This window comes from Aquila chrysaetos, chromosome 15, assembly GCF_900496995.4.
Source record: "Aquila chrysaetos chrysaetos chromosome 15, bAquChr1.4, whole genome shotgun sequence".
Lineage (NCBI taxonomy): Eukaryota > Metazoa > Chordata > Aves > Accipitriformes > Accipitridae > Aquila > Aquila chrysaetos.
The window spans coordinates 28,792,984-28,805,947 of record NC_044018.1 but is presented as its reverse complement, the minus strand read 5'-3'; the positions used below and the strand labels follow the sequence as shown (position 1 = coordinate 28,805,947).

At 69.1% G+C, this 12,964-nt stretch overlaps 2 protein-coding genes across 2 annotated transcripts; both read right to left on the bottom strand.

Moving 5' to 3' along the window:
- Positions 1–1,792: 1,792 nt before the first annotated feature.
- On the bottom strand, positions 1,793–8,529 carry LOC121233815 (basic proline-rich protein-like). The gene is given in 7 exon segments (XM_041128796.1): positions 1,793–2,030; positions 6,095–6,363; positions 6,365–6,427; positions 6,429–7,205; positions 7,318–7,392; positions 8,043–8,231; positions 8,331–8,529. Coding segments are annotated over 7 exon segments (1,656 nt in total). The 5' UTR covers positions 8,376–8,529.
- A 31-nt stretch (positions 8,530–8,560) lies between these two features.
- PRKAG1 (protein kinase AMP-activated non-catalytic subunit gamma 1) lies at positions 8,561–12,645 on the bottom strand. Its single transcript, XM_030037085.2, has 12 exons — positions 12,525–12,645; positions 12,317–12,383; positions 11,357–11,460; positions 11,026–11,107; positions 10,888–10,946; positions 10,732–10,777; positions 10,550–10,604; positions 10,319–10,445; positions 9,777–9,942; positions 9,587–9,624; positions 9,315–9,461; positions 8,561–9,215 (listed from the first exon to the last, which is right to left on the bottom strand). Exons 1-12 carry the CDS (start codon positions 12,639–12,641, stop codon positions 9,117–9,119), a joined length of 1,107 nt encoding a protein of 368 aa, XP_029892945.1. The 5' UTR covers positions 12,642–12,645; the 3' UTR covers positions 8,561–9,116.
- Between the last annotated feature and the right edge of the window lie 319 nt (positions 12,646–12,964).

The following is a 12,964-nucleotide window of genomic DNA, read 5'->3' as shown; positions in this document are numbered from 1 at the left end:
GCCCCGATTTGTTTCTGGGGGGCTGGGGAGGGAGGGGACAAGCTACAGGGAGGGGGGAGCAATGTCCCCCAAACCATGGGGCTGGGCAGCCGACCCCCGCTGCCCTCCGCTGCCCGCATCCATCCACTCTGTCCATCCGTCCATCACCTCTCCATCCACTCACCTCCCCATTCCATGTCCATCAGCCCCTCCAGCCATCTGTCTGTCCATCCTCCTACTCCTTTTCTCTGCCCTCCCCTCCCCTCCATCATCCCCTCCCCGCAGACCTTCTTCTTTCTCCCGCTGTGCCCGTCTCCAGCCCAGCTGTCCCTGCCGCCGCTCCCGGCCGGGGCGTCCATCCCCATGGCCGGGGCGCCCATCACCATGGCACCTGGGCTGCGGCATCCCCGGCGCTGGAATTTGCCGGGGCGGTGGAGCTGGTGCCGCCGGGGCCGGGCGTTGGGAGCGGCCACGGGAGGTACAAGACGGCAGACAGAGAATGAGCATCGTCCATCACCGCTCCCGGCCGGGGCTGACGGCTCCCCTTGGCTCTGGGGGAGGAGGGGGGCCAGGGAGGGGCACCGAGGTTATTGGGGCTGGGGCAGGGGGGGCCAGGATCGGCCACTGGCCCCACACGCGGCCCCACACCCATGCGTGGGGTCTGGCTGCAGCCAGAGAAAGGCCATGGTAAAGGTGGGGTGCAGCTTCGCGGCTGGCAGGTGCCCCATTGGCACGGGTATCCCCCTGGGATGGGCATCCCCCTGGGGTGGGCATCCTTCCAGGACAGGCATCCCACTGGGATGGGAATCCCACCAGGGTGAGCATGCCACTAGGATGGGCATCCCACCAGGGTAGGCATCCCACCAGGGTGGGCATCCCACCGGGACGGGTATCCCCCTGGGATGGGCATCCCCCCCGGGGTGGGCATCCTCCCAGGACAGGCATCCCACTGGGATAAGGCATCCCACCAGGGTGAGCATCCCACCAGGGTAGGCATCCCACCAGGGTGGGCATCCCACCAGGACAGGCATCCCCCTGGGACAGGCTTTCCCCTGGGATAAGCATCCCACAGGGATGGGGATAGCCCCAGGATGGGCATCCCTGGGAAAGGGCAGCCCTCCGGGACAGGTATCCCACTGGGACAGGTATCCCATCATGGTGGGCGTCCCCCTGGGACAGGCATTCCCTGGGGCGGGCATGGGGTCCACATACACCCTCTGCACTGTCACTCCACACTTCAGGGACGGGGCAGGGTGAAGCGATGGGCTGCAGCCCCTGTCCCCAATGTCAAGCACAGGGCAAACCATAGGGCCACGGTGACATCCAGCCATGGGGAGCGGGCAGGGAACCGTCCCTGCCCGGGGACCCCCAAATCCATCAGCACCCACCTGCGGTGGGGGTCCCCACAGCCCGGGCTGCCCCGCGGCCGGAGCCGGGAACCTCGTGGGGCCCCTGGAGCTCCGTGACATCAAAAGGCTGCGGGATGACGCTACCACCGCCCGAAATATCCCCCGGAGCCGATAGTGGAAAAGTTGATGTTTAGACCCAGAGGAGGGAGGGGGGAAAAAACCCGGGGGCCCCCGCTGTCCGTGCCAAGGTAAAAACAGCCTGGCGTGGCGAAATAAAATAAAGAAATGCGAGAAAAAACGACTGGAAAGGAAACACAGCCCGAAATAACCCTCCGAGCATCTCCCGCCTGCCGGGAGTTATCTGCCTGCTAAATTCTGCACACGCACAGGGCATGAAAATAGCCTGTTTTCCTGCGGTAGCGAGTCAGGAATATAGATAATGACATTCTTATAAGTCACCTCTGTTACTCAGCTTTTCCTGAGTGCCAGTGACCGCCGGGCACCTCGGGCAGCCGCGACCCCCGGGCGGGCAGGGGCACCCCGGGAGCGGGGCGGGCGCCCAGCTGCAGGGTGCAGACCTCCCCGGCTTGTACAAATACGCCCGGGCGCTGGAAATAGCTGCTGTCGCAGCACCGGGGCCGGCGCAGGGACAGGGACAGGGAAAGGGACAGGATGGTCCCGCCCTGCACCAGCCCGTCACATCTGGGAAGCCGGGTAACAGCTGGATGGTGGCCGCAAGCAGGGCCTGCTGCGGGCTGGGCACCCCTGTCAGGGCTGGGGGGTGCGGGGGGGGGCTTTGCCCGGGGGGTGCGGGACAGAGGGACAGGACAGCACACACAGAAGTGCAGGACAGAGGGACAGGGTGGCACACAGAAGTGCAGAACAGAGGGACAGTGTTAATCCCAGAGGTGCAGGACAGAAGAACAGAGCCATGCCCAGAGGTGCAGGACAGAGGGATGGGACAGTGCCCAGAGGTGCAGGACAGAAAGACAGGGTGGCACACAGAAGGGCAGGACAGAGGGACGGTGTTATTCCCAGAGGTGCAGGACAGAGACAGGACAGTGCCCAAAGTTTCAGGACAGAAGGACAGGGTGGCACACAGAGGTGCAGGACAGAGGGACGGTGTTATTCCCAGAGGTGTAGGACAGAGGGACAGGACAGTGCCCAGAGGTGCAGGACAGACAGACAGAGCCATGCCCAGAGGTACAGGACAGAAGGATGAGACAGTGCCCAAAGTTTCAGGACAGAAGGACAGGGTGGCACACAGAAGTGCAGGACAGGGGGACGGTGTTATTTCCAGAGGTGCAGGACAGAGTAGCACACAGAAGTGCAGGACAGAGGGACAGGACAGTGCCCAGAGGTGCAGGACAGAGGGACAGAGCCATGGCCAGAGGTGCAGGACAGAGGGACAGGACAGTGCCCAAAGTTTCAGGACAGAAGGACAGGGTGGCACACAGAAGGGCAGGACAGAGGGACAGTGTCATTCCCAGAGGTGCAGGACAGAGGGAGAGGACAGTGCCCAGGGGGCAGGACAGACAGAGCCGTGCTCAGAGGTGCAGGACAGAGGGACAGAGCCATGCCCAAGCTGCCCAGTGACACCAGCCCACCTGCGGGACCATCCCCATCCCGTCCCCCATTATCCATCCCCAGCGGTGCAACCCCGTCCCGGCTCCCCTCGCCTCGGGTCGGCGCGGACCCACATCCCACCAGCTCCCGGCTTGTCCGGCCGCCCCCCCCCCGTGCCCCCCCAGCCCCCCCCCTCCCTCCCCACCCCAGGACCGCCGCCGCATTCCTCCAACGCGGGGCCAAAGCGCCCAGCAACCGTGGCAGGCCTGGCCTCTAATCCCCCGGGCATGCCAGCCCCGGGGGGACCGTCGCCGTCACCCACTCCCCGATAGGTGACCAATGCCCGAGACGAACAATTAGGGACAAAGCCGAAGCCGCCGGGGGCTAACGCCGGCCTTCACGGGTGCCTTGTGCGGCATTCGGTGAGTTTAATGAATTGTCCATCACTCTTTTCAGCTCCGCTCGCCCGGGCTGGATTAATCTGAGAAGCCGCAGTGGGGAAGGAGCCGCTAAGCCTGTATTTATTACTCTGCCATTGTAACTAATTGAGGTAATTATCTGTGACTCCAACCCCGCGCAACAATGCCGCATTCACCCCCACACCCCCACAACCCCCCCCCGCTTCTTCCCACCGGCGGCTCTGCGCGGCCCGGCAGAGCCGGCACCGTGGGGGTCACCCGTGTTACGGGGACACGGTTGGCACGGTGGGATGAGGCCGGTCAGGGAGGTGACACGGTCGGTACCGTGTGGCGGTGGCGTGGCCGGCAGCACGGGCGTGCCGGAGTCACCGTTCTGGGGGGACCGGGCCACCGCCAGCCGCACACGTGGGTCACCGCTAGTACCGGCGGGTCCACGGTCACGGTTCTCTGGGGACACCGCCGGCACCGGTGACACGCGTGACCACACCTCTCTGGGGACGCCGCCGGCACCGGTGACACGCGTGGGTCACGGCTTTCTGGGGACACCGGCACACGCGTGGCCGTGTCCATCCCCGGGTCCCGGCTGGGACCCGCAGGGGCAGCGCCATGCCCAGGGCGGGGTGGTGTGTGTGTGTGTGTGCCCCCCGTGTCCCCTCCCGTCCCCCGCGTCCCCCCGGCCAAGACCCCCGGTGCCCCCCGGTCACCGGCTGCGCGACGACATCTGGCGGCGGCGGGAGGGACGGCGACCCGGGCCGGGGGGCACCGGTCCCGGACGGGACCCCCCCCTCCCCCCAGCCCCCGGTCCCACGCGGGTCCCCCCGGTCCCACGCGTGGGCACCCCCGCGGCTGCCCGGCCCCCCCCCCCCCCGGGACTCCGGGCCGGCCCGGGGCTGCGGCGGGGTTTTGGGGGGCGGCGGGAGGAGGGGGGGGGGCCCGTGGGGGCGGTGCTGGCGCCAGCGCAGCCCGAATTAGAAGGTGATTTTCTCAGCGGGGAGCGGGAGGGGTTTGGGCAGGAGCTGAGCCCACGGAAAGGGCCGCGCCGCCTTCCCCCGCGTCTGGGACACCCCGGGCCACGCCGGGCAGCGTGCCGAGCTGTGCCGGGCTGTGCTGAGCCATGCCGAGCTGATACAGGCTGTGCTGAGCCGTGCCAGGCTCTGCCAGGCTGTGCCAAGCTGTGCTGAACTGTTCTGGGCTGTTCCAGGCTAGGCCAAGCTGTGTTGTGCCATGCCGAGCCGTGCCAGGCTGTGCTGAGCTGCACCGGGTTGTGCCAAGCCGTGCTGAACTGTTCTGGGCTCTTCCAGGCTGGGCCAAGCTGTGCCAGGCTGTGTTGTGCCGTGCCGAGCCGTGCCTGGCTGTGCCGAGCTGCACCACGTTGTGCCAAGCTGTGCTGAGCTGTTCTGGGCTGTTCCAGGCTTTGCTAGGCTGTGTTGTGCCATGCCAAGCCATGCCAGGCTGTGCCAACTTGTACCAGGCTGTACCAAACCATGCTGGGCTGTTCCAGGCTTTGCTAGGCTGTGTTGTGCCATGCCAAGCCATGCCAGGCTGTGCCAACTTGTACCAGGCTGTACCAAGCCGTACCAAACCATGCTGGGCTGTTGCAGGCTTTGCTGGGCTGTGCCAAGCTGCGTTGTGCCATGCTGAGCCGTGCCAGGCTGTGTTGTGCTATGCCAAGCCGTGCCTGGCTGTGCCGAGCTGCACCAGGCTGTGCCAAGCCGTGCCGAGCTGTGCCAGGCTATGCCAAGTTGCACCAAGATGTGCCAAATCATGCTGGGTCATACCACGACATGCCAGGCAGCACTGAGCTGTGTCAAGCAGTGCCAGGCTATGCCAAGCCAGGCTGTGCCAGACCGTATCGTGCCATGCCAGGCCATACTGAGCCATGCCGAGCCGTGCAGACCGTGCCACGCCATGCCAGGCCCCGCGGTAGCCAGGACAGGACCGCAGCCGTGCCGCGGTGGGCTGAGGTCGCCGGCACGGCTCAGGTCAGGCCCAGACGCGGGACCCCGGTGCCACGCCGGACACCCGAGGCCACGCACCACGATGGGGACGCGTGGGGTGACGTGGCCCCGGGGTTGTCCCGCGAGTGGCCCCCCCCAGGGCGCGGGAGGCCCCACATGCCTGGGTCCCCCGCTGCGCCGGCTGCCCCGCGCCGTGACCTCCCGGCCGGTGTCACCGGGATAATGACAGGGTCGCGCAGGGGGGCGGGGGAGGAGCCGGTTTTAAATAACGTGCAAATTGGACACGTTATTTGTGCGGTTTCCTCTGGCCGTGGGGATCCTCCCCCCCCCCCCCGCAGCGTGACTAAGAGGTGGCGGCCGTTCGGGGGGGACGGTCCCCTCCGGTGACTCACCCGGGGTCCCCCCCCCGGCCATGACGTGGGGCCGGTGGCCCCGGGCCAGACCTGCTGCGCTCACCTACTCATTACGGGGGACCCGGGGGGGGGGGGGGGGTGGCTGGCACGTCCCACCCGTGCCGTGATGCGCTGCGGTGGCCGCCGGGACCTCCAACTGACCCCAGGACCGCGGCGGGGAGGGTTGTCTGGATGCCTGGGCCCTCTTTAGGGTGGGGGGGGGGGGGGGGGCAAAGCCAGGGGCGCAGGGGAGGGTGATGGGCCATTTTAGGGGGGTCAGGGCCCCCCCTCACCGCACACACACACAAGGGGCGGACGCGGCACACCGGGATCCTGCAGCCTTTATTGGGGTCTGCCCACGGGAACCGAAGCCCTGAGCCCCGCCCCCCGAGGGCCACACCCTGCCAAGCCCCACCCCATCTGGACCACACCCCACCAAGCCCCGCCCTGCGGGCACCACACCCCCACAGGCCCCACCCTTCAGGCCCGGGGGGGGGCTGGTGGCCCCCGGGGGGGCCCCGGTGCTCTCCAGGCTGCTGCTGCTGCTGCTGTAGGCGCGGGCGTCGCGGCAGTGCCGCCACCGGGGCCCCCCCGCGCCCCCCTCCGCCTCCGAGTCGGAGTCGGGAGCCGTGTGCCGTCGGATGCGGGACACGGCCTCGCGTAACGCCTGGGCGTACAGCACCGGCCGCCGCGGGGGGGGGCCGGCCCCGGGGACCCCCACAGCCACCCGGGCTCCGCCAGGGACTGCGGGGGCTGCCGGGGGGGGTCTCGGGGGGGTGAGGGTGCTGCTGGTGGGGTGACAGCCCCGGGGGCCGCAGGAGGGCTGCTGCATAGGGGGGCAGCGGGCCCTGGGGACCCCCCCGCGTAGCGGACCTGCTGCCGCTGCGGCGGGGGGACGTACTGGGCCCGGACCACCACACGGGTGGCGTCGATAAGTACGTGCCCCCCCGTCCCCCGCCGCCCCCTGCCGCGTCCTGGGACCCGTTCCCGGCCGGTTGCTGCCCGGGGCAGCGTCTGGCTGTGGCGGGGGGTGCCGGGCCCCCCCGGGGCCGGCTGCATCCCACGGGGCCGTCGGTGCCCGGCCTCGGTGGCCGCCCGGGGCAGCGTGTGGCTCCAGCCCCCCAGCACGGCCCCACGGCCGCGGGGTGCCGGCGGGGGGCTACGCGGTCCCCAGGGGGGCCGGAGCTGCAGGGTGCGGTGGGGAGCGTCGTAGGCGGGGGGCGAGATGTAGGGGGGTGGCCCCCCACGGCGGGTGTGGGCCGCCTGCACCCGCTGCATATGGGGCCTCGTAGCTGGGGGGGCCCAGCCTACCCCCTCCTGGCAGCGGGGGACGGGGGGCACACGGCGGGTGCCGGCCCCGGGGTCCGCTGCCCCCCGTCCCCTCAGGCTGTCCCGGGGGGCAGCGGGTGGGGGGGTGCCCGGGCCCGGGTCTCCCGGCCCAGGGGGGGTGGGGTGGCGAAGTCCTGCAGGCGCCGGGGGGGAACGGGGGGTGCCGGGGGCCAGGGGGGGGCCAGCTCCGCCACGAAGCGCTTCTCCAGGTACCTGCAAGACAGAGAGGGGGACGTGAGGGCTTGGAGGGGGCCGCCCGGGTGGGGACCAGGGCACAGGATGGACCCCCCCCCCCCCCCCCCCCCCGCCCCCAGTCCCCACTCACGCGTATTCCCCGGCGATGCGGCGGTAGGTCCAGGGGGGCGCGGGCCGGCACCCCGCGGCCATGCCGGCGGCCGGGCTGCAACACGCCACCGTGTCGATCTCCACCAGCAGCAGCTTGGTCCGTTCGCAGATCCGAAGGCGCCCCGCGCCCCGCTCCGGACCACCCAGCATAGCCCCAGGAAATCGGGGGGGTCCCCGCCGTAGAGGGCCCGGGGAGGGGGGGGGGCCCTGCAGCCGAGCGCTCACCGGAGCTTCGGCGGAGCCACGCACACGCGGGCGGCCACCGCCGCACGTGCGCCCTCGGGGACCCCCGCGTCCTGCTCGGTGGTGCCACCGCCACCGGGCCGGTGGCCGTGGGGCACGATGCCAAACCCACCCGGGGCGGGGGGGGGGGGGGGGGGGGGCAGCCCCGGCGGCCGGGAGCCTGGCACACCGTGGGGACCCTGCCGGCCGTCCCGGGGGTGCCCCCCCCACCACCACCACCACCCCACCCCACCCAACCCCCCCCCCCCCCCGGGATCCCTTCCCCCCCTGCGACAAAGCGAGGCGATGCCGGGTTTGGCACCGAACGCTGCAGCCCACGCGGGCTCCGAGCGGAGCTTAGCAACCCTCCGGCGGCGGCATGGCAACAGCACCGGCACCATCCCCCGGTACGGCACCGGGTGTCCCCCCCCCACTATCCCCCCCCCCCCCCAGGTCCCACGGGCACGCACCCCCGGCTCTCACCTCGCACCGCTGCGCCGGACCCTGTGCTGGACCCCAGCGCTGGTGGGAGCTGGTGGCGGTGGTGGTGGTGGTGGTGGCGGCGGGGGCCACGTCTCGGCCTCCCCCCCCAGCCGGGAATGTGCCGCGCTCAGCACAGCCGGGCCTCGCGCCTCCCCCGAGCGGCACCGGCAGCGAACCCAGGCGTCGGGGCTGCCGGTGACCCCCGTCAGCACCCCACGGGGACCCCAGCATCCCACCAGCGCTGCCCTCCAGCCTCCCCCAGCCCCTGCCCCAACACCCCCCACTCACCGCAGCCACCACCGGGAGGGTCCCCGTGTCCCGCCGGGTCCCCATCCCTGTCCTGTCCCCAATCCCGGCCTTTTAAGAAAAGCCACAAGCGGAACAAACAGGGATTTAGGGTCTGGGCAAGCTCAGCAGATTCCCTCTCTCCCGCAGGAGGGGCCGAACCCCCTCTCTGGGCACCCCCTCCCTCTGCACCGGCGGCCGGTGCCCCCCGCGTGCCCCGTGGCGAGGCCGGGTTTGTGCCAGGTCTGTGTTTATTCGCCATTTTTCTCCACACACGAAGCGGTGGCGGGTGCAGACGCGGCCCGGCGGGGAGCGTGGCCGTGGAAAGGTGGGGGGAAGCCCGGGGGGGGGGCAGACCCAGGCCAGATGGAGCTGAGTGAGGGCGATTAAAACCAAACTCAGTGAAACCCCGTAGCGGGGTGGGGTGAGGGAGTGGGGCGTGGGGTGAGGAGGACGAGGGTCCACACAGGGAATGGCCCTGGCCCGGAGGTGGCTGAACCCGGCCCTGCACCCCGGGGGGGGGTCAGGGGCTGCCCCCAACACCCCGCCAGCCCGGCCAACACGGCCTTGGGGCGCAGGGTGCGGCGCGGGGGGAGCCGCGGGCTCTCCCCGCCCGAGGAAGAGCTGGGGCGGTGTGGGGCTACCCCACGGCTGGAGATTATTGCTGGACGCTGCTGGTGAGTGGGGTCCCCACCCCGGGCATCCCCACCAGCCTGGGGGGGCACGGTGTGGCAGGAGAGGAGGACGGGGGCACCAGGAGGGGCTGAATCCCCCCCCCCCTTCACTGCCTCAGGGGCCCTGCGGGAGGACCAGGGCTTGCAGTATGTCCGAGAGAGAGACAATCCCCTTGACCACGTCGCTCTCGTCCACCACCACCAGCCGGTGAACCTGGGAGGGGGGGGGACGGGGACAGGGAAGGGCTGAGGCCGGCACCGGGACTCCGGCCCCCCCCCCCCACCTGCCACTGGTGCCCTGGGGAATGGTTACCTCGGCCTCTACCAGGCGGTTGATGATGGTTTCCAGCGTCTCGTGCTTGTAACACTTGAGGACGCCCTCGAAGTAGTGGGAGCGATGCTGCAGTGCCCGCGTCACCGTCACGTCCAGGTTGTTGTACGTCTTCTCGGCTGCCAGGTTCTGGGGTAGGAAGAGGTGTTGGGGACGGAGCCAGGTCCCGTGTGGCCCCCACCACCCTGCAGCCCCCACCCCTGCAGCCCAGGCTTTGCCCCCCTCCCCAACTCCACAGACCCGCCAGTACTCACAATAACGTCGAATTTGGAGTAGATATCCACCACCCGCCCTAGGGAGGAAAAAAAGCAGCTGTAAGAGGCACCCATGGTGCTGGGTTTCCATACAGCCGGTCCTTGGCACACCAGAAAGGATGCGGAGCCTGAGCCGGTGGTTTGGGGACAGCCAGCACACGCTGTGCCCTGTGCCAGGCCCTGTCCGTACCCGACTCATCGACGACCGGCAGAGCAGACACGCGGTGCTGCACGAAGATGCCCAGCGCCACGTAGATGGGGGTGCTGGTCCGCACCACGGCGATGTTGTTGTAGGTGCCGATCCGCAGCTCCTCCAGCGTCTTGGCCATGAACTCGGGCTTTGGGACCTCTGCTATCTGCAGGGATGGGGAGGGGGACAGTGCTGACGCTGGCTCGACCTGCCGCCCCCCAGGTCCCGCAGTGCTGCCGGCTCCGGCCACCCCCGGCTTGTGGGGGACCTGGGCTGCGGTCCTAGGAGTGAAAGCAGAGAGCGCTGGGTGCGGAGCAGGGTCTGGGGGAGCCCCAAGCAGAGGCGGCACAGGCAGGGGCGGCAGAGACGGGCTACGGGGTCCATGCAGAGACCTGGGGGCCCCCCAGCACCCACAACACGCCGCGAGGCACCGAAGCTGCGCCCACCCCAGTGCCCCAGAGCCGGCGGTACCTGGCGCTGCTTGGGCCGAGCTCGTCTCAGGGCGGCCCCTGCCGCCGCCACGGAACGGGGACGGGACTTACAAAGAGTTTGAGGAACTTGAGGATGCGTTTGTGGGTGAGGATGTAGAGCGTGTTCCCCGAATCGGGGTCGATGACGGGCAAGCGGTGGATCTTGTTCCGGATCAGGGAGGAGACAGCGTCAAAGAGGCTGCGGGGCAGAAGGGAAAGGGGGAATTTAGGCTTGCCTGGACCCCAACCTCACACCCGAAGGTGCCACCGCCAGACGCGCCCTTCCCCACAGCATGGGTGTACCTGGCGTTGGGGGAAATGCAGACCAGCGGCTTGAAGGAGTCTTGTAGGTAGACCTCTGCAGGAAAAGATGACGCTGAGGGGACCGGCAGTGCCGCAGGCAGACGGGGTGCAAAGCCGTAGGGCTCCAGGCGCCCCAAGCAGGTCTGGGAGAGCAGGAGGCAGCTGGCAGCGATCCCTCTCACCTCTCCACGTCTCGATTTTGTGCTCCTCCAGCTCGTAGATCTGCACCTGGGCACAAGGAGAAAAACCGGGATCAACCGTGGCTGCACGCAGGGCGGGCAGAGGACGGACCCTGGGTCCCCGCGGGGAGGAACTCCGCGCAGATGCCCGATCCTTACCATGGGTGACTTATAGTAGCGGTGCAAGATGTTGATGAAGTCGGTGATAGTCAGCATGCCTGGGGGGGGACGGGCAGGGTGAGTGGGGTCCCACCAGCCCCCCACCGCCCCCCGTGACTCCCTGTCCCGCTTGCTCACCCACGAAGCTTTGCTTCTTGCTGTCCCACAGCGGGGCAGCCCGCACGCCGTTGGTGACCAGTGCAAAGAAAGCCTTCTTCACCTGCAGACGGGGACACGGGGAACGTCATGGGAGGGATGGGGCACCCCGCGGGGCAGTGGGGACCCCCCCGGCAGGCCACGTCCCTCCGCCCCCGTTTCCAAGACCTTTACAGGGTGGGTCAAGAGCCCTAAGACCGTCCCCCAGCCCCAAACCTGCCTCCTGGTCCCAGTTAAGTCCCCAGGCTCCAGCCTGGTCCCCATTCTGTGGCCCTCCCAGCCCCAAACCTGCCCCCCCCCGGCCCTGGCCCACCTGCAGGGAAGTGTCGAAGACGACCAGCTTGGAGCTGGTGGGGATCAGGTCGTAACAGCGGTGGGACTTCATAAAGGTGGTGTAGGCCCCATGGTGGGGCTCCCCTGGGGATAGGCAGTGTGAGGTGCCTGCCAGCAGCGAGGAGATACCCCAAACCCCAGGACACCCCAAACTCTAGGACACCCCAAACTCCAGGGCCCCCTACCCTGGGGCACCCCAAACCCTGGGAACCCCCAAACCCTGGGACATCCACCTCAAGACCCCAGGACACCCCAAACCCCGGGACCCCCCACCCTGGGGCCCTGGAGCACCCCAAACCCCAGGACCCCCCAAATCCTGGGGCATCCACCTCAAGACTCCAGGACCCCCCAAACCCTGGGACTCTCACCCTGGGACCCCAGAACACCCCAAACCCCAGGACCCCCCACCCTGAGGCCTTGGAGCACCCCAAACCCCGGGACCGCCCAAACCCTGGGACATCCACCTCAAGACTCCAGGACACCCCAAACCCTGGAACACCCCAAACCCTGGGACTCTCACCCTGGGACCCTGGAACACCCCAAACCCCAGGACCCCCACCCTGAGGCCTTGGAGCACCCCAAACCCCGGGACCCCCCAAACCCTGGGACATCCACCTCAAGACTCCAGGACACCCCAAACCCTGGAACACCCCAAACCCTGGGACTCTCACCCTGGGACCCTGGAACACCCCAAACCCCAGGACCCCCACCCTGAGGCCTTGGAGCACCCCAAACCCCGGGACCCCCCAAACCCTGGGACATCCACCTCAAGTCTCCAGGACACCCCAAACCCCGGGACCCCCCACCCCGGGGCCCTCCAAGCCCAGAACAGGGACCCCCAAGGCCGCTACAGACCCCGGAACACCCGAACGTACACAGCACCTCCCAGTCCCGGGACCCCCCCACACCACGGGACCCCTCCAGACACTCCCAGTATCACCTTCCAGCCCCGGGGGGCTCAGCTCCACCGGGCTCTCTGCCGTCGGACCGGGACCGGGACCGGGATCCTGTGGACAGACATGGGTCGGGCCGGGCCGCGACCACCGGTCCCGTATACCCCGGCCCCGTTCCCTCCCGGTCCCGGTACCCCCCATGTCCACCCTCCCGGCCCCGCTGTCACCCCCCCCCCCCTACACACACACACACACCTCCATGGCTCCCGGTCCGTCCCGCCGCCGCCACCACCCTACTTCCGCCCGGTGCCTGGCACCCACTTCCGTCAGCGCCTCCCACGTGACCGGAAGCGCACGACCCACGTGACTCATGACCGCAAGGCGACCTTTCCCCTCCCGCCGGGTCACGGTGGCCGGGGAGGGGCGGGGGGGGCACGACACTCACGACATGGGACACTCACGATATGGGCTCCCCGAGAGGGGGGGCGAAACCTCAAGGTGCCCTGAGGGAGGGTCACAAGCCCAGAGGGGACGTGGAGGCGGGGGGACGACACACACACCCATATCGGGGACCCCAATTTGGGGGGGGGGGGACACGACAGACACAGAGGCCCCCCCCGGAGAAATCAGGGAACGGGGCGGGGGGGGTTTACGGGACACAGACCCCAGTGCTAAGCCAGGACCCGGCTGTCCTC